The sequence below is a fragment of the Clarias gariepinus genome, chromosome 14 (genome assembly GCF_024256425.1).
Source record: "Clarias gariepinus isolate MV-2021 ecotype Netherlands chromosome 14, CGAR_prim_01v2, whole genome shotgun sequence".
Taxonomy (NCBI): domain Eukaryota; kingdom Metazoa; phylum Chordata; class Actinopteri; order Siluriformes; family Clariidae; genus Clarias; species Clarias gariepinus.
Window position 1 is genome coordinate 23,842,133 of NC_071113.1, and position 22,868 is coordinate 23,865,000.

Sequence of the window (22,868 nt, forward strand, 5' to 3'; positions counted from 1 at the left end):
ATGCACCTCCCTCACAACTACCCTGCTATTTAGTTGTTTTTGTGCGGAAACAAACTGTTTATTTGGATAGAAAAAGCGACAGAATAAGTTCTTGGATATTAATGTCATGTCTGTGTTTGTGTTAGAGGAAGAAATGGGTGTGAACCAGCTGTGGCATGTTGTGTGTGTGTGTGTGTGGTGATTGCTATATAATTTGCTCGAGCAGAGGGGATTCACCTTGCTGTTGACCCCTACAGACGCTGGTAGTCTCACTGATCAATGAAATTAACGACACCCTTAAAATCTCAGAGGAGAGAGAGAGAGAGAGAGAGGGTAAATTCTCATTATTAGAATTTCATACATAAGTCTTTTCTTCACTCTCCCTTGCTCCCTTTTTCCCTTTTACCGTATGTCAGGACGTGTGCCAGCGAGTGTCTTTGTTTATCATGCCAAGAGAAATTTTCAAAGCTGGTAATATATTTTTTTCTTCCCCCAGAATCCCCTCCCCCACTCACCACCTCCCCACCTCCCCTCTTCCTAATCTAACAGTTTACTGAACTTGATAAGTGTCCTATCAACATGATAATCAAATTACTTATGAACAAAAATTGACAGTTTTCATTAATTATACAAGATTATTCTAATTGCCATTCAAATTTATTCATTTAGAACAGAAGGTATTCAGTAATATTTTACGCAAAATTTGCATATTAAATGGAGGGAGATGTACATTATGCATGATAATGTATGCACACTTTCTTATTTTTAACTTCGGAGCCATATGTGGCGGCGTAGTCGGAGCAGGTGAGAAGTCGCAGTCGCTTTAATTTGCTTGACAAACATTAGGCTGGAGCCTGTCAGCCAGAGTGTAGTGAGTGCCAATCTTTATTTACTCTTTATTGATTACCCCAAACTCTAAACATCTGCATACCTTGTATAAATTTTCACTTATGGGCCGTGCCTGATGAATGGTGTCTCCGCCGCTGGGCTCCCAGGGATCGCTGGCTTTCAGCGGAGAATCACAATCAATTATAGTCACAGGGCCATTGAGAAGTGCTGCAGGAGACGGGTGGAGGGAGAGAGAGAGAGAGAGAGAGAGAGAGAGAAAGAGGCAAATGTAATGTTAAATTGATATGGAGCTACTCCACTCCTATAAAGCCGTGCGCTAGACGAGTGTATGAGCGTGGCCCACATATGGGTGGCATTTTCATAAGGGTGTTTATCACACTGACACTGCCTTAAACATACACCACACACACACACACACACGCACAGTACAGACAATGCTGGCCATAAAAATGGCTATTATTATTATTATTATTATTATTATTAATAATAATAATAATAATAATAATAATAATACTTTGCTTATTGTTATAAATTAATAATAATAATAATAATAATACTTTGCTTATTGTTATAATAATAATAATAATAATAATGATAATATTTTTATACAAATTGGCAATATGCTTAAAATCTGTCAAATCATAATTTCCTTCCACTGAGTCAGGTTCAGTCATGACCTTTGGCCAGTAGCCCGTGGGGGCGAGTGGGATGTCACAGGAGTAATTATGCATTAAACGACCATAAGAGTGGCCATTAGCCCGTTACCAAATGCCATCCTGTTGCTCTGGGTGATGCTCAGTGATTAACCAAAGACACAAACACACTGTACACATTGCACTGCCACTGATCACTAAAAGACACAACCATTTACATTCTTTTACATTATTATCATAATGAGGTTGAAAGTCCAGGAGTCAAAACATTGTATAATTCATCATCATTTTTTCTGTAATTCTTTTTTTTTTTCGCAGTAAAAGAACAAAGACTAAAATATCGTATGACATCACATAACAATTGTTACTCACTGATGAGCTGACATACTGTACACAGGAAGAACAGGATGAGTTGATGTTTTTTTTTTTTTTTTATATTCCAGAGAAACAGGAAGGAAGTTTGAAATAATGGACACTTTGGGCACAACAATGACTCTGTATGCAGCGTTTAATAAAAAGGGTGGAGCTTGTTAGAGAACTCAGTCACTCATCGTCTATACCGCTTTATCCTGTTTACTGGGTAATATTGGGGGGGGTTGTGGATGTGGGAGGCCTGGTGCCTATCCCAGGATACTTTGGTCACAAGGTGAGGTATATCTTGGATGGGGTGCCAATCCATCGCAGGGCACACACTCACTCACACACTACGGGCAATTTAGGAACGCCAATTAGCCTAATATGCATGTCTTTGGACGGAGGAAGAAAACCGGAGTACCCAGAGAAAACCCACTAAACACAGGGGGAACATGAGAACATGCAAATTCCATGCACACAGACTCCGACGCAGGAATCGAACCCTGACCTTGGTGGTGCAAGGCGACAGTGCTAACCACTAAGCCACCCGGCCACCTTGTTAGAAAACTGTATGATAAAAAATTATTAATAAATAAAATAAACAATAATAATAATAATAATAAAAGATTGTTAAAATTGATTTTACAACCGTTTATTCGCAAATTCTTTGATTCTTCCTTATGTATTTAAGGTTACAGTCATTAAGGTTAAGACTAACTTTGGGGGCGGAGTTATCATTTCTATTTTTCTCACTTTTCTAACTTATGTAATCTAACTTTGTTTTACCTTAGGTAAAAAAAAAAAGTGTTAAGACTGAACAAATATTGAGTAGCTTACTGTGTGATTTAGTTTATATCCTGCCTTACTGCTCACAGATATTCTTCCATTTCACCCACATGGACACACACACACAGACACAAATCCCTTTTATGTTCTGTTATCCATGTGATGTTGGAGTCTTGACCCACTTGTTGAGGCTCTGATAAATAGACCAGTGTCATCATCTCCACAAGCGAATTCACCTGAGCTCACCTCCCTCTCTCTCTCTCTCTCTCTCTCTCTCTCTCTCTCTCTGTCTGTATTATGAAATAAACGCGGTAATGTGGCTCAGAGCCGCAGGTCACGGTGCAGTTGACGGAGGGAGAGATGTGTACAGATATAAATCACTCAGCACAACAGCTGCACAGGCTCCAGGTCAGCCATAATGCTCACCTCACCTCCAGCGCCTGCTTTAGCTCCTGTCAAAGGCCAAAGGTTCGAGCTCATATATCTCGATCCGCACTCTTCTGATCATATATCTGAACTCTCGCTCGTACCTCAACCCGGTAAATATATGTGCACTCTCACACCCTCCCCATCCTGTTCTTTTGCTTTATACTTCTATTTTTTGTTTTTGTCGTTTCCCGATGGTTCCTTATCACTAACTTACTTTGCTTAAGAAGCGCTTCATGCTACGTTGGGTTACCTATTTTGGAAACATAATTGCCATGCAAATTCCAATCAGGGGCATTTTTATTTTCCACGTGAAGCAATGTTTTCCATGGAGCCATGCGAGCGTTCATGGATTTCACCAACAGCTGTCTGTGAGACTGTATTATTCAAATTTCACCTAGATTTTTTTTTTTTTTGCTTTTTTTTTTTTCTAAAATAATGTTTAGAAAATAGGGAATCATACAAACAAACAAACAAATAAATAAAAACAAAAAATAAATAAGACGACAAAATAGGGAGGGGGGGAAAAGACAAATGATTTCAGAGGCAGGAAAGCATGAAAGAGAACGCGCGTCGTGTTTACTTGTGAGAAAATGAGTGGAGGCAGGTGAAAAATATCTGTCTGTACTTGTTCGGATTTAAGACCCGCAAATTTACACCTTATTTCAATTTGGCTGCGTGAGCGAGCAAGTGAAAATAGCTTATTGGGAAGGAGATTAATGCAAGGGAGCTGGAGAGGGCGCGGAAATCCGACAGGGCTGACTTGTACCATCATGTAAGCGTAATGACTATCACACTGAATCGGCTGCCAGAGCTCACACCAGCTTAACATGGGGGGAAATTTGCCTCTCTCTCTCTCTCTCTCTCTCTGTCTCGATGTGTGTGTGCGTGTGCGTGCTTCAGCAGTAATACAGTCTTACCCTGTGACTAAATTTTATAGTTCATGAAGCATATTAGTGTCTGACTGTATCTTCGCCCCGTTCAAAAGGCTATTTCAATTTTACATGCACATTTTTCATGAAGATAAATATGCCACGCGTCATAATTTCCCTGAAGTAAATATTACAGGATTATTAGGCGAGTACGGTGCAGGGTCAGGAGAATACGGGAGGGGGGCTGACAGTGACACTTTTTTCATTTGTATGGTAAGTGGCGGACCTTGTGGCCTATCAGGTAGCAAATTGAATGTTTAATCTGAGTGCATGCAGATGGGGCTCGGCTCGCCTCGGCAAAGAGGGAGAGAGGCAGAGTGGGAAAGGAGAAGAGAGAGAGAGAGAGAGAGAGAGAGATGTAGGCTAGTAGTAAATTGAGAGTTCTCATGTGGTTAGGAAAAGAAGGAAAAAAAAAAAAGCTGACGCTTCGCCTGTCAAGGCCAATGCTGTAACCTCACCGGAGCTTTGTCAAAACACACAGCAACAACGTCACTGGAGAAAAATATGCAACAATTTATATTTACTATTAGATAACTGGCTGTCTGCTAAATACTGGGGAACGTATTCACAAAAGTGATAGTCGTGCTCAGTGGAACAGAACGGATTGTTAAGACCAAGTAGGATGGAGACATCTCCGCTCCCAAAGGTGTCACCGTGGCCGTGTATCACAGCATCCCGCGTCCCGCGTCCTGCCCCCCCCCCCCCCCACTCACAACAGCACCAGCGCGCGCATATCACAGCCTGGTTGTATTCGCCTGATACAAGTTCGTCAGCGTTTGTGGGCTGCGCTCGCGAGCTTGGATGTGTGCATTAGGGTGAAATATAAAGCTATATCATATGTTCGGTCCCCAAGGTCATTAGGCGGGTATATCTGGAGAATATCTGCATTCAGCTGTGATGTTTTTGCTGAAACCGTCGTTTCTCAGAGTTCACTAATACCCACAAGGGATGAATGCAAGAGGCTGCGCATCAACAAATCCGGCGTCTAAACACGGCGGAAAAATGGCCCAAATAATTGCCTTTTTTTGTCATCTCAATGTGAATCATTAGAAAGACACTCAATTACAAGGTTTATTTTCTTTCGTTTTTTTTCTCCCCCTGGCTTGTTAGCATTTTTTATTTATTAATATGCTTTTTTTTTCTTTTTTTCTTTTTTTTTTTATTCTTCTCTCTTCTCTTCCTTCATCAACATATTGTTCTGAGTGAGTTTGAGAGCTCATAGCTGGAGGTGAAAACGACATCTTGTTCCTCTCTATCCCTCTCACAGTTTTTTTCCCTTCTTTCTCTCGTTCTCTTCTCATCCCTCCATCCTGGGGAATCGCATGGCAAATGAGGGCATGTTAATTTAGCCAAAGGTTCTGTTGTATATTAATTTAAGTCGCGATTCTCCGCCGGTGCAAGATGACACCGGCAGCATTTTGATTAAGGATTTTATACTTGAAGAAATTTTCATTATCCGAGCCGCTCGGTGCCTGCCACCTTGTGGGCTGGGAATGACGACCCGGCAATGAGAGCGAGAGAAGGGATAAATGCTCCTGTATTGAATCTCGGCCCCACGCCGGATCCCCCACTTACAGCAGCAATTAATGAGGTCTCTCCCTCCGGGGACACCCAGGCCTGCTCGTGGTGGAACACTACCACCATCATACATAGGTAACAAGATTCAGATTTCCTCCTCACTCACACACTCTGTTCTCTCTGACTGATCAGTGTGTTGTGATTGACGAACACAAAACGATCCTGGCACTTTATTAAGAGCTGGAGATTAAAACTGTGACCTCTCCTTTCTTCACTGCTATATCTTAAACACTTCAAAAAGTTTACACATTTGTTTATTTATTGATCTTTTGGAATCAAAACATTGTTTGTGATTTTAAAGCCCCCTGGTGGCAGATAGTGGCAGACAGACTGGTTTTTGTGTTGCTTGGAAAATGATTCTCCCTCCGGCTTGGGGCTGTAAAACCACAGAATGAGTGCAAGATGCTTTAATAACCCCCCCAGATCATTGCCCCTGAACCCTGCCTCCGGTCCCTGAGCCCCCCTGAAGCAGCCCATCTCCATGTATGCTGACACACTCGTGGATGTACGACAGCGCCTACCCACTCTAACGCTGTCTTCTCATAGCACCTCAGCTGCTTCTCTGCAAAATTAACCTGACATCTCTCTGTTTCTTCCATGGAGAGATGGGATGTTTTTTTTTCCTCTGCCTTCGTATGTGTGTTTTTCTTCGCTTTCTGTAGAGAGCGATGCTTGCATGTCGACTCAGCAAGCAAGAACATCCTTATTATTTGTAGATAACCCTCTTTGAAAGCTGGAGTGTCCCAGACAGGCGAAGCAAAGCAGCGGTGTCAGTTATGCAGGGAAGAGCCATCAGGAAAGCGGCAGCTTTGGAAGACATGCCTCTTTTTGCATTTGTCTCACTGTCACGTGTTCACCGACATCAGGCGACAGATCCCGCTTTGCTAACATGGGCTTCCACTGCCATGCTCTCTCTCTCTCTCTAGTTCTCTCTTTTTTCTGTCACTCTTTTATGCTACCCGTTTTGCTCACTTTGAGACCGCGATATAACGTATTGTTCTGGACTTCTCAGAATACACTCCCACTTCCCAGCCATTCTATACATTTCTAAACCTAATCATATCCACTGTTTCTTATAGTAACAAATAGCTCACAACTTTTCACTTTTTCCGTGATCTTATTATAAGTATGTTTTTAAATCAATGTTTAAAAGTATAATTTTATATCCACTATTTAAATAGCTTGATTCATCTTTCCCTAGCAGTTTATTCTAGTCAGAGCCACAATTCTGGCAAGACAAGATACGAGGCAGGAACACATCCTGGATGTGAAGCCGGACCATCTTATGGCACCATGCGCATTCATGTTCTCACACTCATTCACACCTAAGGGCTCATTGTACCATGTTTCCTGGATGAAATCCACATAGAGAGGAGGACAAAATGCAAAACAGGTAGAAACCCTGAGTTTAGGATCGAACTGGGTTCCATGAAGGTGTGCTACCGCAGATAGTTTTGAAACATCAGTTTTATGAAGCGTCCGATCGCGAATGTGTCATTAAATGCTATTATGCTTTATTACACACAACTTGGTAAACATTTTTTAGCAAATCAAAGAACTCAATTTGTGCAAAAAAATTCAAGTTTAAAAACCATCTTGTCAGGCGTGCACGAAAGTGAACACCGGAAAACCAGTGTGTAGCACTTCCATGTGCATTTGTGTGTGAATGCATACTGTATATGTGTGCATGATCGTGTGTGCTTGTCAGTGTCTGTATCCGGGTGTGTGTTCTTGTGAGTGCGCTGAGATAAAAAAAAAAGGTCTCTCCTGATGCATTTTCCCACCATGGTGGAAATCCTCAATGCATTCAGTGCACAGAGGCCTGCTTGTGTGGCTCTGATGTCATAGCCCTGACCTGCTCCAGGAGCACAAAAGCTAAGGTATCACTGGCTGGGCCCACACAATACCTATTCACGCAGGCCGCCTTGCTTCTGCGAGCCCTGTGAACAATGTTATTTTTTGTTTCAGCATTATAAAGCTGGACTTTTGCAGGAAACCTAACAGACAAAACCTTTATCAGACGATGCTTTGGGCAAGCAGGCTTCTAGTCTAATCCGCTTCCATTAGCCTTTCACTATGCTTGTGTGTGTGTGTGTGTGTGTGTGTGTGTGTGTGTGTGCTCTTTCTTTCTGTTCTCTCTCTCCTCTTCCTCTTGCATTTTTTGGTGGGCTACGAAGAGTATATTTACAGGGTCAAAAGGAAAACATATTCAGTTTTAGTCCTGCAACGTAGGAAGGAAGAAGAAGGTGGAAAAAAATAACCTATCAGCTTATGGAATACTTGACAGTTGTTGAAAAGTATTGAAAGTCTATTGAAAGATAAGGGTCGTAAAGTAAATGTGAGGATAATAAAAACAATTATACTGCTGAGATCTTTGTGGCCTGTCTGCACTTTTTGTATCGGACGGGACAGAGACGGTGAGATGCGGTGCTCGTCCGCCAAGACAGGCAAAACAGTGTCAGGTTAACCTGCAATATATTTGCTTATTAGGCTTCTCTGGATTTCAGTCAACAATATGAAAGCAGTCACGGCCCCTAGCCCTTCCATGTATAAGCACACCGTGTGTGTGTGTGCACGCCTGTGTGTGTGTGTGTGTGTGATTCATTCCAGAGCAGTTTTAGTCCTCATAAAATATTCATTTTGGTTGTGCAGGGCTCTGTAATTGCCATCTCTCAGGCTGAATAATTTATATCGCGCGCAGACTGACAAAGCTCTGCCATACGGCACTAGATGAATCAGAAACAAGGATCTCTGCTGCCAGTCGCATTATTGTTGCACAAAATATGGCACTCACGTCATCTCTGGACGCCGCCGCTCCTAATCCAGCTTCTCTTCATTTGCCATTTCTCGCCCTCGTTCTCTTCTCGCCGTCTCGGCCGTGCCCTCGTGCTCGCTCACTTACTCTGTCTATTGTTTTATCCCCTTGTAAAATGACTCCTTTTGTCATACCGAACAACATATCTATCTATCTATCTATCTATCTATCTATCTATCTATCTATCTATCTATCTATCTGTGAGACACACTTACTTACACAGGTACGCACTTTATAAGAGTGTTCACGTATAATAGAAATACATGTATTGATATATTCTTTTAATCATCATCTTTGTTTATGGATTATCTATAATGAATAAGTGCATCGCTGACAGTTCTAATCCTACCTCCGACGTTTTTTCATTATTTTTTTTTTACTTTTATAACTTTTATAGTTTTGGGTGTAATCCGGGCAGCAACAGATTAACCTGAAAAAAGATCCTGGTTTGCTTTAAACACAGCTGTCTGACCCATGTGTGCTTTCACGACTTATATTAATTCCTAACAGAAATCCATTAGCGCGCACAACGTCTCCAGCAGCCTGTAGTCATTCAGCAGCCTAGCGCTACCTTAGCTCATTTATTTACTTCTAGCATTTATGGAAGTGTTTAAACTCGTGGCATTACACGCTCTCTCTCTCTCTCTCTCTCTCTCTCTCTCTCTCGCTCTGGTTGATGTGTGGGAGTTGTGACACAGAGGCGATGCTCTAGTCATTAGGCTGGAGAACGTGTGCTAAAACCAATAATTGCCACTCCGAACTGGACCTGCATTAATCATTTATAATGTTTTAATATGTTTTTAATCAGCATCTCCCAGACCACACGGCCCAGACTTCAGGCAGGTCACACATTAGCATGTTTGCGTGTGTGTGTGTGTGTGCACAGCCTTGGCCTGATTTGAAATGTATTTTCCTTCCCACTCCTTCCTGTCTTTAATTAATAATTAAAATCAGCAAAGATGACAGTTCCTAATTAGGGCCATCTTGAAAGAATCTGTGAACGTATGAATGTTAGATGGGAGAAGAGGGAGAGAGAGAGAGGGGGAAACAAGAAGAGAGAAGGAGAGGAGGAGGATGTGGAGGAAAGGGAACGAGAGGAATGATAGCAAGGTGAGGCTGAAATAAGGAAGTGCAGAAGTGTCAAAAAACACCATATATATGGCTGTGTGCTATATATTTAGCTGTTTGTTTTTTTTTTTTTTGCAATGTAAGCCAAACACACAAACACCTCTGACCATGTGCGGCCTGGTGGATCAGGACGCAGCCCCTTCGATCTCCTCGTAGGGAAACTCGAGCTGCTGTGGCCCACATCAAAGCTCCGTCTGTGGCTAGGGAGTGAGCGGAGAGGGCAAAAGTGTAGGGGAGGAGGAGAAGAAGGAGGTGGGCATGCACGGATTTACAACAATGACTCTTCATAAAAAAGACCCCCCCCAATGCTAAACTGCCTTATGAACCAGGCAGGTTAGAGGCAGGGCGGGGAACGAGGGAGCGTGTGACCCCCCAGAGTGCAAGCAATAAGTCAGCTGGAGAGATCTCCCCATGACTTCTGTGATGGAGCATCCACACTGTGATCAGCTCTCAGGTAAACACAAAGAGGAGGTGTGGAGCGAGGGAGGGCAGAGATAGACGGAAAGAGAGAGAGAGAGAGAGGGATGAGAGCATGGAGGAGGGGTTGATGGAGGGAGAGATTTAATGAGGCCACAGTCGAAGACAAAATGGCTGCTGATTGACAGGGCCAGTGATGTGCTTGGGGAATGATGTCAAAGGCATGTTCCACATTAGGAGTGAGGGATGAGAGAAAAAGGAAAAAGTAAAGGAAGTAGAGAAGGGGCGGGGGGGTTGGATCTCAGTAGTGAGATTCCTGACTTTTGTTCAGGTAAAGAAGTGAGGCACACTCACAGAAAGAGGTAGAAACGTAGACATTTGAGTGATTATTACTCTCACATGAGATCATAAGTCTGGTCAAAGAATCTTGAGCTTGCATTAGAGTTAGCAAAGATGGTGCACAAACTTTTAACGTATAAGGCGATATAGTGCTCAAGAGCAGCCTAAGGTTGTTTCACCTTAGTGTTAAAAAACCATCCATCCATCCAAGAACCACTGTAGTCCAACTAGGGACCGTTGGGGACCAGTGGTGACTTTTGTATTTATTCCCATTTTACAACTGTGGTAGGACCTCCAGTCAACTTTCACACACTCATTCACACACTACAGGCAATTTGCTGATGCTAATTCGCCTATTCTGTGCATCTTTGGACTGTGGAGAAAACCCAACAAGCACACGGAGAACATGCAAACTCCATGCACACAGACCCGCGGCGGGAATTGAACCCGGACCCTGGAGGTGCAAGGCGACAGTGCAAACCAGTAAGCCATTGTGCCCCCTAAAAACAAACTAGCTAGCTAACATTACTGCTAAATTCTGCCTAATGTTCTTATACACACACCCTAGCCATTAGCACTGGATTTGTCCATGAAACCTGTTAGCGTTCCTGTAAGCTAAGGTAAGCTGTACGCTGTAAAGCCGCGTGTTATTCTAGGGACACTGAGTTGTATTCCATTCAGAAGTGGCAGACAGGTTGACTTAGGTTGTTTGCCCTCAAGTAGGAGTGCGTGTGCGTGCATGTGTGTGTGCGCTAGGTGGGAACGAGCGGGTGTATTAAAAGCCTGCAGCAATGCCATCGGGAGAGACGCCCTTGTTGGGCACACAGGAGGGCGAAGTGCGTGAAAAGAGGGAGTGAGAAAAGAAAGAAGGAAAGACGGACAGCTCACAATGGGCCATCTGGTTCCTGTAGAGAACGCTTGTAACCCCAGCCATGATGTCATGACACACACACACACACACACATGCGTACAAATGAACAAAATAGCACGCACAACCTCACACAGCGCTTAAGTGTGAAAGCATGTGTGAAACTTTTTTGGATTTGCAAACCCACTTTCCTGCGCAGAAGTGCAAAAAGACAAGCATCTCTTCAGGAACGCGCGCGCGCGAGCGTGTGTGTGTGTGTGTGTGTGGTGAAATGCTTCCCTTGCGCTGAGTTTATAGCAAAATTTGGCCATGTATAGCAGGAGTTTGTTAGATGTGCATCTGTGTGTGTGTGTGTGTGTGTGTGTGTGTGTTGGGGGGTTGGGGGGGGGGGGTGTTATTGTCTGGCTGGCAGGCAGGGGTCTGATCAGCTAGAGTTGCTGGGTGATCAATACTCAGTACAAACCCACAGCTGTGGCCCCGGCTCTTAACGCCACACCAGCAATTAGTGCTCACACTGACCACTCACACACACACACACACACACACACACACACACACACACACACACACACACGCAGACAAACCCATCTGCCATTGTATTTCTTTACCGGTCTTTGCATGTACTCATCTGTCTTGTCTTGGAAAACACTGAAAGTGAACTTTTTTTAAAATTTATTTAATTATTTATTTATTTTTGGTTCACATGTTTACAATTTCTGCAGAACGATATTTCATCATACGTACACAACAACACAAAGCGGTATTATATGTATAATATATTATATTTACCTTCGTTATTTTATTATAGATGTTTGCACAACTGTGCACAATAAATATCTCAGATAAAAAAAAAAAAAAATTCTAAATTTTTTTTATTTATCTGAAACCGATCTCAGTAAAACGTCAACATTAGCTTGATATTTTTGGATTTCGATCCTCCTCATGCAAATTATATTATAATGAAAGATAAGAAGGCGAACCCCACCCCTAATGCTAATCTTAACTTTGAGAACATTTCGTACTAATTGAGTTGTACGAACTGCTACATATTTCTGTGATTGAGGTTTATTTGGTTATGTCTGAGATTTCGGTTTCGGTTATGTGAAGGATAAGATGAAGCCAGAAAAACAAAGAGGGACGAGAGCGAAACAGAGAGAGAGAGAGAGAGAGAGAGAGTCTGAGCTGAAGAAGAGAAGAGAGACTTTACTCCAGTTATGTGAACAAGCCCTCCTCCATATCGCTTAGTTGTTCTACATTTCTAGTGACAGAGACGGAGTGAGAATATCAGACGTTCTCCTTTGAATTGGCGCCAGAAAACGATACACTATTGGTGTTGGTTAAGATAAGTGAGTCTTGTGTAAGAGCCGCGGTGTGTGAAACGTTCTCCTTTTTTGCTCTCAATTACCTTGACCCTGTGAAGCCAATGTTCTTCCAAATGACAAGTCTCTCTCTTTCTCTCTCTCTCTCTCTCTCTCTCTCTCCTTCTCTTCTTGCTCTGTGTGCCACCTCAGCTCTGGCACTAATCACCTCATAATGATTCGGCCCCTCTGGTCAGAGAGAGAGAGAGAGAGAGAGAGAGAAGGAAAACTTGTATTAATTACCCTGTTCTGGTCAGCCTGATGGTTTTTATCACGGATTTGTTCTCTCTGCAGTTGTGATTGGAGATAAAAGTAAAAGCAGGAGTGCCGCTGATAGTCTGGAGAAGAGTGAGGGAGGGAATGAGCAAGTGTTGGAGAAATTGAGGCATTGAGAAAAGAGCTGAGAGATGTGTTGAGGCCTCAGACATGAAATTAAACATGTCTGCTCGGCTTCTCTCTCTCTCTCTCTCTCTCTCTCTCTCTCTAACTCTCTCTCTCGCTCTGACAAACTGAAAAGGCATCTCGCGTAATTGATAACTGCCTTGTCCAATTATTTTGCACATAACAATACACAGTGGCCCCTCACACACGCTTTAGCCATGTTGTAATTAGCCATGCTAATATCCCTTTTATTGGCCTTAATATTGCCCGACGCCTCGCTGCCATCCAAGGGCCACCAGGGCCCCTTGTCCTGTCACGAATGCTGATTATTGAGAAGGATAGCTTTAATCAAACCTAATTGCGGTTAATTTTTTTCCCCCCCCTCAACCCCCCTCCCCTCCCGCGGGGTCATAATTGCTCGCCTGCTCACAAAGGAGCAATTTCCTCAATCCCCACGTAGAATTGAAATGGCTCCTAATTCAGGCGATATTACGCGGAGTTGTGGACTGAGGCCCGAGATGATTTTCATTAGATAGCACAACAGCTTTGCTTAATCAACTGCTGAGAACGAAGCAGACAAACAGACAGCAGTTATACAAAGCCTTAATGAGGGCTTATTGTGTGGAGCTGTGTGGATATACTCGGATATATTGGTATATACCAGACGTTCGGTGAGTAGGGCTACACCAAATGGACACGAAAGAAGTGATGGTTTTGTTGCATGATATTAATAAAGTGATAATACGGTCAATACCATAAACAAACAAACAAACAAAGAATCAATTTACAGACATACATCATAAGCTGAAATGATCACGGAAAAACAATAAAACTTTTATTTTTGACTTTTTGACACATGCAATTAGTAGAAGGTGATATCAGACGTTAATAAGCCACTTGATATTTACAGTATTAAGGATATTTTGACAGTAATTGCGAATACATATCAAGTGTTTATGAACTGCCCCAGGATCTTTATATAGCTATATATATATTTTTTTATGACAGTCATTCTTTTTTTTTTTTTTGCAGATTTTTTTTTTTTTTTTTGGTGTATATGTGTGTGAGTGAGTGCGTAGGAGTCAGGCTGTTTGTTTGTCGTCTGGCACAGGGAGCAAGTGAATGAGGGCCATGTTTCAGCCGAGATATGGCCTGATACCTGCTGTGGAAACATTACGACCCTATGGGGAAATAAGTACTGGGGTCTGAGAATTACAGCCCATAACACTCATCCTCTGAGCGACACGTCCGAACACACTGGCCTGCGAGCGCTGGCCTGCACACACACGGCACGCAATTAAAGCCCAAGTTGCCATCATAAGAGTGGAGATTTTTACAGCCTTCCCGACAGCACTATCGCCACTTCCTCCCAAACTGTGGACGCCGTTATGGCATTTATGTTTCGCGCGATGACGGCCGTCAATGATTTTCTGACACCAATTCAAGGCCGCCTTTTCATAAAAAAAAAAAAAAAAAAAAAGAAGTCACTTTTCTGTCTTCTCTCTATCTTTATCTCCATTTATCCATCTTGCGCGCCCTGTCAGCGTGGAGAGCCAGAATGTAAACAGATGAGGCCGGGATGAGGAGAGGTGTTCAGGGTTACGGGGATCATTTCGCATCGTGATTTATGGCTCTTGCCGGGGAGCGCTCGTCTGGTGTGTGTGCCCCCTGACTCTCAACTGTTTGCCCAGAGCTGTGTCGAACACGTGTTAACTCTACACGGCCACGCAATCAGCAATGCGTGACATTGGCCATGCATGGCACCGGCTCTGGGTGCAGGCTAACCCGAGGATGGGGACGGGGCAAATATTTGTCCACATGAACATCCATATGTAGGAGATGGATGTGAGGTTGGATATTCCTCCTGATCGATGCATTATTTACGTCACGTGCATGCTATCTGAGATGAACCTGAGCAGTGAGAGGGTCATTGCTCTTCTTCTTCTTCTTCTGTTGAAGCTCTTGAAGAGACTTAGCGATGAGACTTGAAAAAAAAAAAGTTAAGAGCCACTTGTTCAACACTTACCTATTCATACAGATGCACTGGCTTAGGTACAGGTGTGTTGCCGTGTGCGCATATATATGTGTGTGTGTGTGTGTGTGAACGCGTGCATGTGTATATGCCGGAGGGGGATCCACCTCGGCTCTTACACACACATGACATTTGCGGAGCAGATTAGGTTGGCTGTAATTTGCGCTGTAATTGCTGGGCGCTGCTGGTCTGGTGCACGGGCTCCGCTCTAATTGTCAGAACGAGGTGGAAGTTTTTCGTGGGCCGCTCTCACCTTGTTAAGTGCTCAAACGTCTCCTGATGATGAGAGGGGCTCAGGTGCACTCGTTTGCCTGCCTTTAATTACAGGATGGAGAGGAGGAGGAGGAGGAGAGGGAGGCAGAGGGGGGGGGCTGAGGAATATCTGCCTACCTAGTGCAAGTGTGGACAGATGGGTTCTAATGGGAATTGTGGGATTTGTATGCATCAGACGGACAGACAGACAGTTTCTGCGAGACATCCGCTGGGAGGGTTTCCGAACAAAACACTCGCGATCATTACTGTTCAGTCGTGGATGTGTGTGTGTGTGTGTGTGTTAAGTGTTTGGGTCTGTTTACAATTTACAACTGGTAGGTTTACAACTTGTGGAGTTTTCACCTCTGCTGGGAAGTCCATATCTATTTTCCGCATTATTGATCCGTCCTCGGCTGAGTTTGTCGAGTTTGTTCGCAGCTGGATTGATTGTCTTTTCTTTCTCTGATTGTTTTTCCCACAGATTCTTTTTGAAATTCTTCCTCAAGTGCAATCAGAACTGCCTGAAGAATGCAGGCAACCCACGAGACATGCGCAGGTTCCAGGTAATTCTCCTCCTCCTCCTCCTCCTCCTCCTCCTCCTCCTTGATCTTTCTCTCACACATACACACGTACATATATATACACACACAAACACACACATATATCCACAAAGGCCATTCTGAAATAAAAATAGGCTTCTGCAGTCTATAGAGCAGGTATTGTAAAGCAGGTGGATAGGAGGGATGTGCAACCAGAGACGGCGTGGGAGAGTTCCTCTCTTGGGACGTGATGATTCAGCCCTCGGTATTGAACATACAAACTGTTCACCTGCTCTACCATCCTGCTCCATAATACACTCACACCTTACAAATCACCACACACACACACACGCACACACACACACACACATTGCAACACCTTTATTTATAATCAGATTGAAAAGGTATATCCAAAGACATATCTATCAAATCTGTGAAATTTCATTTTTTATGACTTCAAGCAAATCTCCAAAAGGACAAGAGTTGCACACGATTTTGCCAGTTGTCTTCTTCTCCTTAATTTTTTTTCATTTTCCGCCAGCTTCGATTTTCCACACACACACACACACACACACACACACACATACACACACATAAAAAAAGCTTGTGAACGCATCTCAAACTCCCCAAAACTAGGACAGCTGACAGCAACTAACCAAGGCGGTTTGGAAATAAAGTGACCATCCAATTTAAATGAAACATGTTGTCACGTCCATGAAAACAATAAGAGGTGTATGTGGGATACGACAGGAATAAAATGTGTACAACTGGGATTAAAGCAGTTCTACTGTACAATGATTGCACACATGATGTGTAAGATGTGCAACATATGCGTGCACCCACATGCAGACACACACACATACAGTACACACACACACATATACACACATATACACATCCTTACAATTTTAGACATTTCGATAACAATAAGTCTGTCATGGGGGGTATTTGGGCATTTTTATAGCGCTTTTAAGAATAATCATTGCTTTACACAAATCTGAATATCTTACGATCATGTTGTTTGTCTTTTGTCCTGTCCCAGTTCTGCATATAACTTTCTCACTCACTCATTCTTTAAAACCACTTTTTTTCTGGACACGGCAACAGAAGACTCAGGACGCTAGGTGGGGTCCACCCTGGACTGGGTGCCCACCCATAACAGGGCACGAGCATGAACACACTCACTTATGTTCGGAAATGCATGTCTTTGGACTGTGAGATATAACTAGGAGACAAGAACACACATCAGGCATGCAAGAACGCAGACCTAAAATGGGAATTGAACCCCTGACCCTGACAGTGCAGGACCCCAGTGCTGACCACTATGCCACCGTACCCTGCATATAACAACCTGAAATGTAATGTATCAATAAATAATAATTAAACCAACATTGGAGCATTTAAAACAACCATCGGCTCTCTTTCCCTTACATGAGAATCCTACACATTTCTGCATCGTGCTTCTAACGATGAAATGTGTAAGCGAGTATCCTCGGCCGTGTTATAAAGATGTATAACACGCCAGACAGGATCCCTGGACCAGACAGAAGCAGCAGCGGCGGAGTTTTTCATTTTTCATGCAGACTGGACGAGAGCCGCAGATGATATTGATCCATGTGTCCAGAGCAGAAGGTCAGAGTCAGAGTGAGAGGAAGTGTCCTTTCTGACTCTGTGGTGACTAAAAGAAACATCCGTCACCGCTGATGGCCCACCTGACTCCCTCGTTCTCCCCCTCTCTCAGTCTTTCTAATCTCCTCTCCTCCCTGAAGGTTTAACTGGTCTTAACAGGGCGCCAGGGCCCTCGGCGTACTTCTCCCTGCCTGCTGCTACTGCTGTGCTGCCTCAGCAAAAGACACAAAGGAGCGAAAGGAACCATAATGATGACCTTTTGACCCGGATGAACGTCTTCGAAGACTGTCCCACATTTTGTCCGTTCTCTCTCTCTCTCTCTCTCTCTCTAGTATTGCGTTCTGAGAAGAACTCTCAGGTATTTGGGTCACTCTTTCTATAGGAAGATGATGAAGCCATTAATAACCAGAACTTTCATCTCAGGCCATATATGATTATGATTTTTGACCTGAATCTATCCAAGATGAGAAGATGAGACTTTTTTTTTTCCTTCTATACGCTGCACAATTTTTTTTCCCTCGGCCGTTCAGTACAGTTTGGTCTTTCACTTTACATCTAGTACAGGCAATGTGGCTGTCTTCTTATCCTGACCGCTCCATGTTAAACTAAATGCCATCTCTAGAATAAATTTCACACATGTTCCACCTAGAAAAAAAAAAAAAAGGAAAAAAAAAAGATCCTGTCTGAAGGTCATGGTTCCGGTGCTTCTGTCTGTTCCTGTCTTGCTCCTCTTTTTCCCCATCCCTCACTCGGGCAGGTGGGGGCCGGAGCACGGCCTATCCATCATCCTCGTAGAGATACAGCGCCAGAGAGCGAGGGGGGATGTAAAGCTGCTCTGATGTTTATTCTGATGCTGATTTCCAGCTTTCTCTCTCTCTCTCTCTCTCTCTCTCTCTCTCTCTGTCTATCTCTCCCCCTTTTCGGCTTCTCGTCTCCATTCAAATGCTAAACGTTCCCCTTCGTCAGATCAAGTGCCCCTGTTGAAGCCATCACTGTGAGCCAAACAGATAAAAAAAAAAACCACACAGAATAGCGACCTCGCTAATTCACTGAAGAGTTTCCTTTTTTCTTTCTTTCTTTGTTTTTTTTATTTATTTAAGAGCCCCACACACCACCGCCCAAGCAGTCTCATTTATCTCTGCGCTGCCTCACGCTGCCACTAATGAGGGAAAACAACTAATCAATATATCAATAGATCAATGCAGATGGGTAGCATTAGCGGCGTGAGGGCCACAGGCAACGTTTGAGAGACTGTTAACACCTGAAAGAGCAAACGAGAGCCTCTTCTTCTCTCTTGTGTTCACGCAAGTGGCAGATTAAGGTCTAATTGGAGGTTTGTCAAAGATCTTAAACACACACCCTCACGACTGCAAACATACACAGACGCACCACTCCAAAAAAAAAAAAAAAAAACCTTGCGTTTGAGTGACAGGTATTCGACAGACCTTTTCAAAAGCGGGTTCTTTATATAAAGGACACTTAAACGCTCTCGCCTAAGTGCATCCTTTTTATAGAAAGCGAAACTGCTCTTATCCACACAAAGGTTAATTGTAGCTATCAAGTGAGAAATTGAATCTTCCTTATATAGCTTGGCTGCATCGCAACCTCCTTTTAACGTATAGACCTCGCTGCAGCCGGCCTTGGAAGTCTGGAAGGAACACGTTAAATATCGTTTAATTTAATTAAGCTCCTGTAACACCGTGAGGAGGCACTTCATTTTTTATGTTTTGATTTTTTTTTTTTTTTCAGAGAATAATGAAATATTAAATGACAAATGCGTCCCACGGGTGCATAATGACACTGAGCGATGTTTATGAACCATGCGCCGTGTGAAACTCATATGTCACATATTTGTGAAGTGCGCACCTTTTCTTGGGGAAAAGAAAAAAAAAAGGTCATTAATAATCATCATCTTCTTCTCAAATCTGATCCCTGGTCCCTCAAGCTTGCTAGCTGCTGATTCGGGTGTTTATTCGGAGGCAGCTGCTTTGCTGATTAGTAGAGGTGAACTCTGTGAGAGTTAACTGAGGAAGGTCCTCACGTCGTCTCTCCTCTCGATTCCTGCCAAATAAACAATAAGCAAGGTTAAGCTCCGGAAACAATACAAACATTTTCATCCACGACACCAGGTATCACATGACCTTCTTCTATATGCAAGCTAATAACGATCATCAATCCTCTTCCTTCTCTTTCCAGGTCGTTATATCGACGACGGTTAACGTGGACGGTCACGTGTTGGCCGTTTCGGACAACATGTTCGTCCACAACAATTCCAAACATGGTCGCAGGGCTCGTCGCCTTGACCCCTCTGAAGGTACGGCCCCTCCTTATCTGGAGAATGGTAGGCACATTTTACATGACCTTATTATTTGCAGCACTTCTTCTTCTTCTTCTTCTTCTTCTTTTTTTCTTCTTTTCCTCTTCTACTTTTTCTTCTTTCACTTTTTCCCCTTCTTTCTCTTTACTTCCTCCCTCCTTCCTCTTGTTAAGTCGTATTTCCATCCTCTCCTTCCTCTTTTCTGAGCCTCTTTTAGAGTGAAGTCTGATTTAGGGGTGATTGAGGAAATAGTTTAGCTTTTAGTAAACCTTCTTTATTCCTTCTTTCATACACGCTTCCACTTGTAGATCACATAGGTTAGTTTTTCATTCTCTTATGTTGCTTACCTGCTTTCTCCATCTTTATTATTATTAATATTATTATTAATATTATTATTACTTTTCATGAATGATCTTGGGCCACGTCAAGGTCAAGGGTGACAAAATAATACAACTTAAAAAAAAAAAAAAATCTGAAAGTTTCCACTCTTTCAGGAATAACATCTCACTCTCAGCATGTGTGCAAGAACACGGATAAAACAAACACATCCAAGTGAAGCGTCCAGAGCATAAAAACACTGCTTTAAAACCCATCACCTTTATATTTTAGTTCTAATGACCTCATGGCATTGATGTGCACCATATCGAGGTCATACATGATGAGGTAATGTATATGAGGTAATTAGGGGTTATCAAGCCCTTTCCTTTTGCAAAGCAAAGCTCAGTAAAAGATTAGGGGTTTTTCTGACTTTTATTTGTTCATTTATTAATGACAGGGACGAAATGAAAATAGCTTAATTACGCGCGGGTGCCCTGCGTGCTGCGGCCGTTGGCCCCCATGACGTGTTGTTTGTCTCTCTTCTGTGCCCGTTTGATGGTAGGTGTGTTTTGCTTAGCAACTGCCTTTAATTAGGAGAGCAATTAAGAAGGTTGAAGCCTCTCCCCTCGTCTCGCTCGATCCCTGGGGAAAAAAAAAAAAAAGAGTCAGAGAGGAAAAAAAAAAAAAAAAAGGCCCAGCTTGTTCGCTGTTGGTGCTCCTCATCTTCAAAGCCCTATTTGTAGAGCTTTCCTTACTCCGTTTCACCTCCTTTATTCATCTAATGTCTCTTTTTATTTCTTTTAGTCCGTGATTAATGTGCTTTAACAAATCCTGAAAAAATGAATATAACCTTGATTTACAAAACAAGTGACAAACTTTACCGCCGTGTGATGTACATCTCAGACTCGGGTTTCTTTTAATATTTTAAATTCTGCAATCCTATCAGGTCTTCTTTGAGCAACTGTGATGTTTTAATAAGTCGTTAAGAAAAAAAAAAAGTCCTGATGGTTTTAAAAGGTGCCCTCCTCTCTCTCCCCCCCCCCACACACACACATAGACACACACACAGACACAGGCGCTCACGCACGTACACACACCCTGTTTCTTTTACACCACTTAGCTACTTGGGATTTCAGCCGGCCCAGACGTCAAATTTAGGCCGAGCTGATATTGCCACTAGCCTTCTAATAAGGGGCTTTAAGAGCGGACTGGGAACAGTTAGCACAAAGGGAAGGAAGAGATCCAACCCTGGACTTATGACTGTCATTCACCCTCAGTTTCAGCCTTCCCAACATAATCACTCCTACTAAAATTTCTGAATTATTATATGAACTTTTCAGACATGAACTTTTACAAGAAAAAAGAAAAAAAAAAAAGAGGTGCAATGAGACACGTGTGTGTTAGGATTATGCAGAATCGATTGATGACGGGTGAGAAGGTGATAACTGCCAGATTTACTCCTTTCCATCATGTGCACATCAGTGTAAAAGAAAAAAAAAAAGAAAAGAAAACGAGACGGACACACGTGTACGGTTGTGAACCATAATCCCATCCATATCCTCTTTTTAGCTGAAAGCCATAACAGAGAGAGAGAGAGAGAGAGAGAGAGAGAGAGAGGAGTATTTGAGATTAGAAACACATTCTTGGAAGTGATAAGTGCTCCGAGCGGGAAAAAACGCAAGCGAGGGAGAGAGAGATAGAGAGACAGACAGAGCGAGCGAGCGAGGTGCTGCTGTGTATTACAGACAGTCTCGTCTTCCCCTAACGCTCTTATCTAATCATCTAATAAGGGCTAATGTTCCCGGACAGTGAATTTACTCTGGCTTCTGATCTTCAACTAAAAGTAATTCCCCCTGCTGCTGCCCCCAGTGGACTGCAGACTGCTCTTCTACACCCCACCCACCCCAACAATCCATCCCATCCATCCCATCCATCCACCCTGCACCATGCTGGAACATGCATCCTTCCTGGGCCATGAGGAACCCAGGCGTGCCTCACGTCCTTGCACATGGAGGTCTTTTTTGTATTAGCCTGCATCAAACACACAGCACCATATGCACATGATCAGAAACAACAAACTAAGCCATTTGCAAGACACAACTCCATATGCACATAATCAGACAGGAAAATACTACACCTGCTGCGTGCAGCAGCACGCACACGCACATAAACACATGTGCACACACACACACACACACACACACACACACACAAGATTTCGAGTTTTTTTTAAAGAGGCACTCAGTAAAAGCAGATCATCTCAGATTTACTATTTGCAGCTTTGCAAGGTTGCGATGCTAAGTGAAAGAGACAGAAGATGATATGAAAGAGACAGGTTTCTTTCTTCCTCTGTTTCTCTCTCTCTCTCTCTCTCTCTCTCTGCATGTGCATTGAAGGCCTGCAGTTCCAGCTCGATTTGCATACCAAGTGGCGGTAATGTTGTTAGGTTTATGCAATAAAGACAAGCGGATCGCGTCTGCAGGGCTGTAGCCTGTTAAAGGGGGCCAGATGGGCAACACACACATGCGCACACACACACACACGAGGTACGAGCTCTAATCCCATCAGCGCCTGGATCAGCCTGCCATCTGGCCATCCCCAGCACTATTGCGGCACGTTTGGCCGTCGGCTCAACAAAGGGAGGCAGCATCAGGCAAGAGCGGACCTGTTCGAGTGTATTGGGGGAGAAGGAGGAAGGTGACAAACACGGCGGCGGCGGTGGCCATGTTGCCATGGAAGAGAGTGCGCCTCTGATTAGAGCTTCACACCAGGAAAACAATACACTCGGGAAGACGGCAGGAGGCCAGGACACACACGCAGTCGAAGCAGCTTCGCTTCAGACACACTCGTCACTTTCCTTTGGAGGTCCGGGATAGATTTTTTTTATTTATTTTTTTTTTTTTACCGACAAGTGTGAT

The 22,868-nt window shown here is 43.3% G+C and overlaps 1 protein-coding gene across 15 annotated transcripts in view; it reads left to right on the top strand.

The window, feature by feature from the left end:
* The window catches only part of ebf3a (EBF transcription factor 3a), a 96,687-nt gene that overhangs the window by 44,055 nt on the left and 29,764 nt on the right, over positions 1 to 22,868 (top strand). For 9 of the 15 annotated variants that reach the window (XM_053511474.1, XM_053511481.1, XM_053511484.1 and 6 more), the window contains exons 7-8: positions 15,629 to 15,710; positions 19,512 to 19,656. In XM_053511474.1, coding sequence (XP_053367449.1) covers positions 15,629 to 15,710; positions 19,512 to 19,656 — 227 coding nt within the window. The remainder of the gene's footprint in view (positions 1 to 15,628; positions 15,711 to 19,511; positions 19,657 to 22,868) is intronic. The other 6 variants (XM_053511478.1, XM_053511486.1, XM_053511483.1 and 3 more) reach the window with 1 other exon arrangement.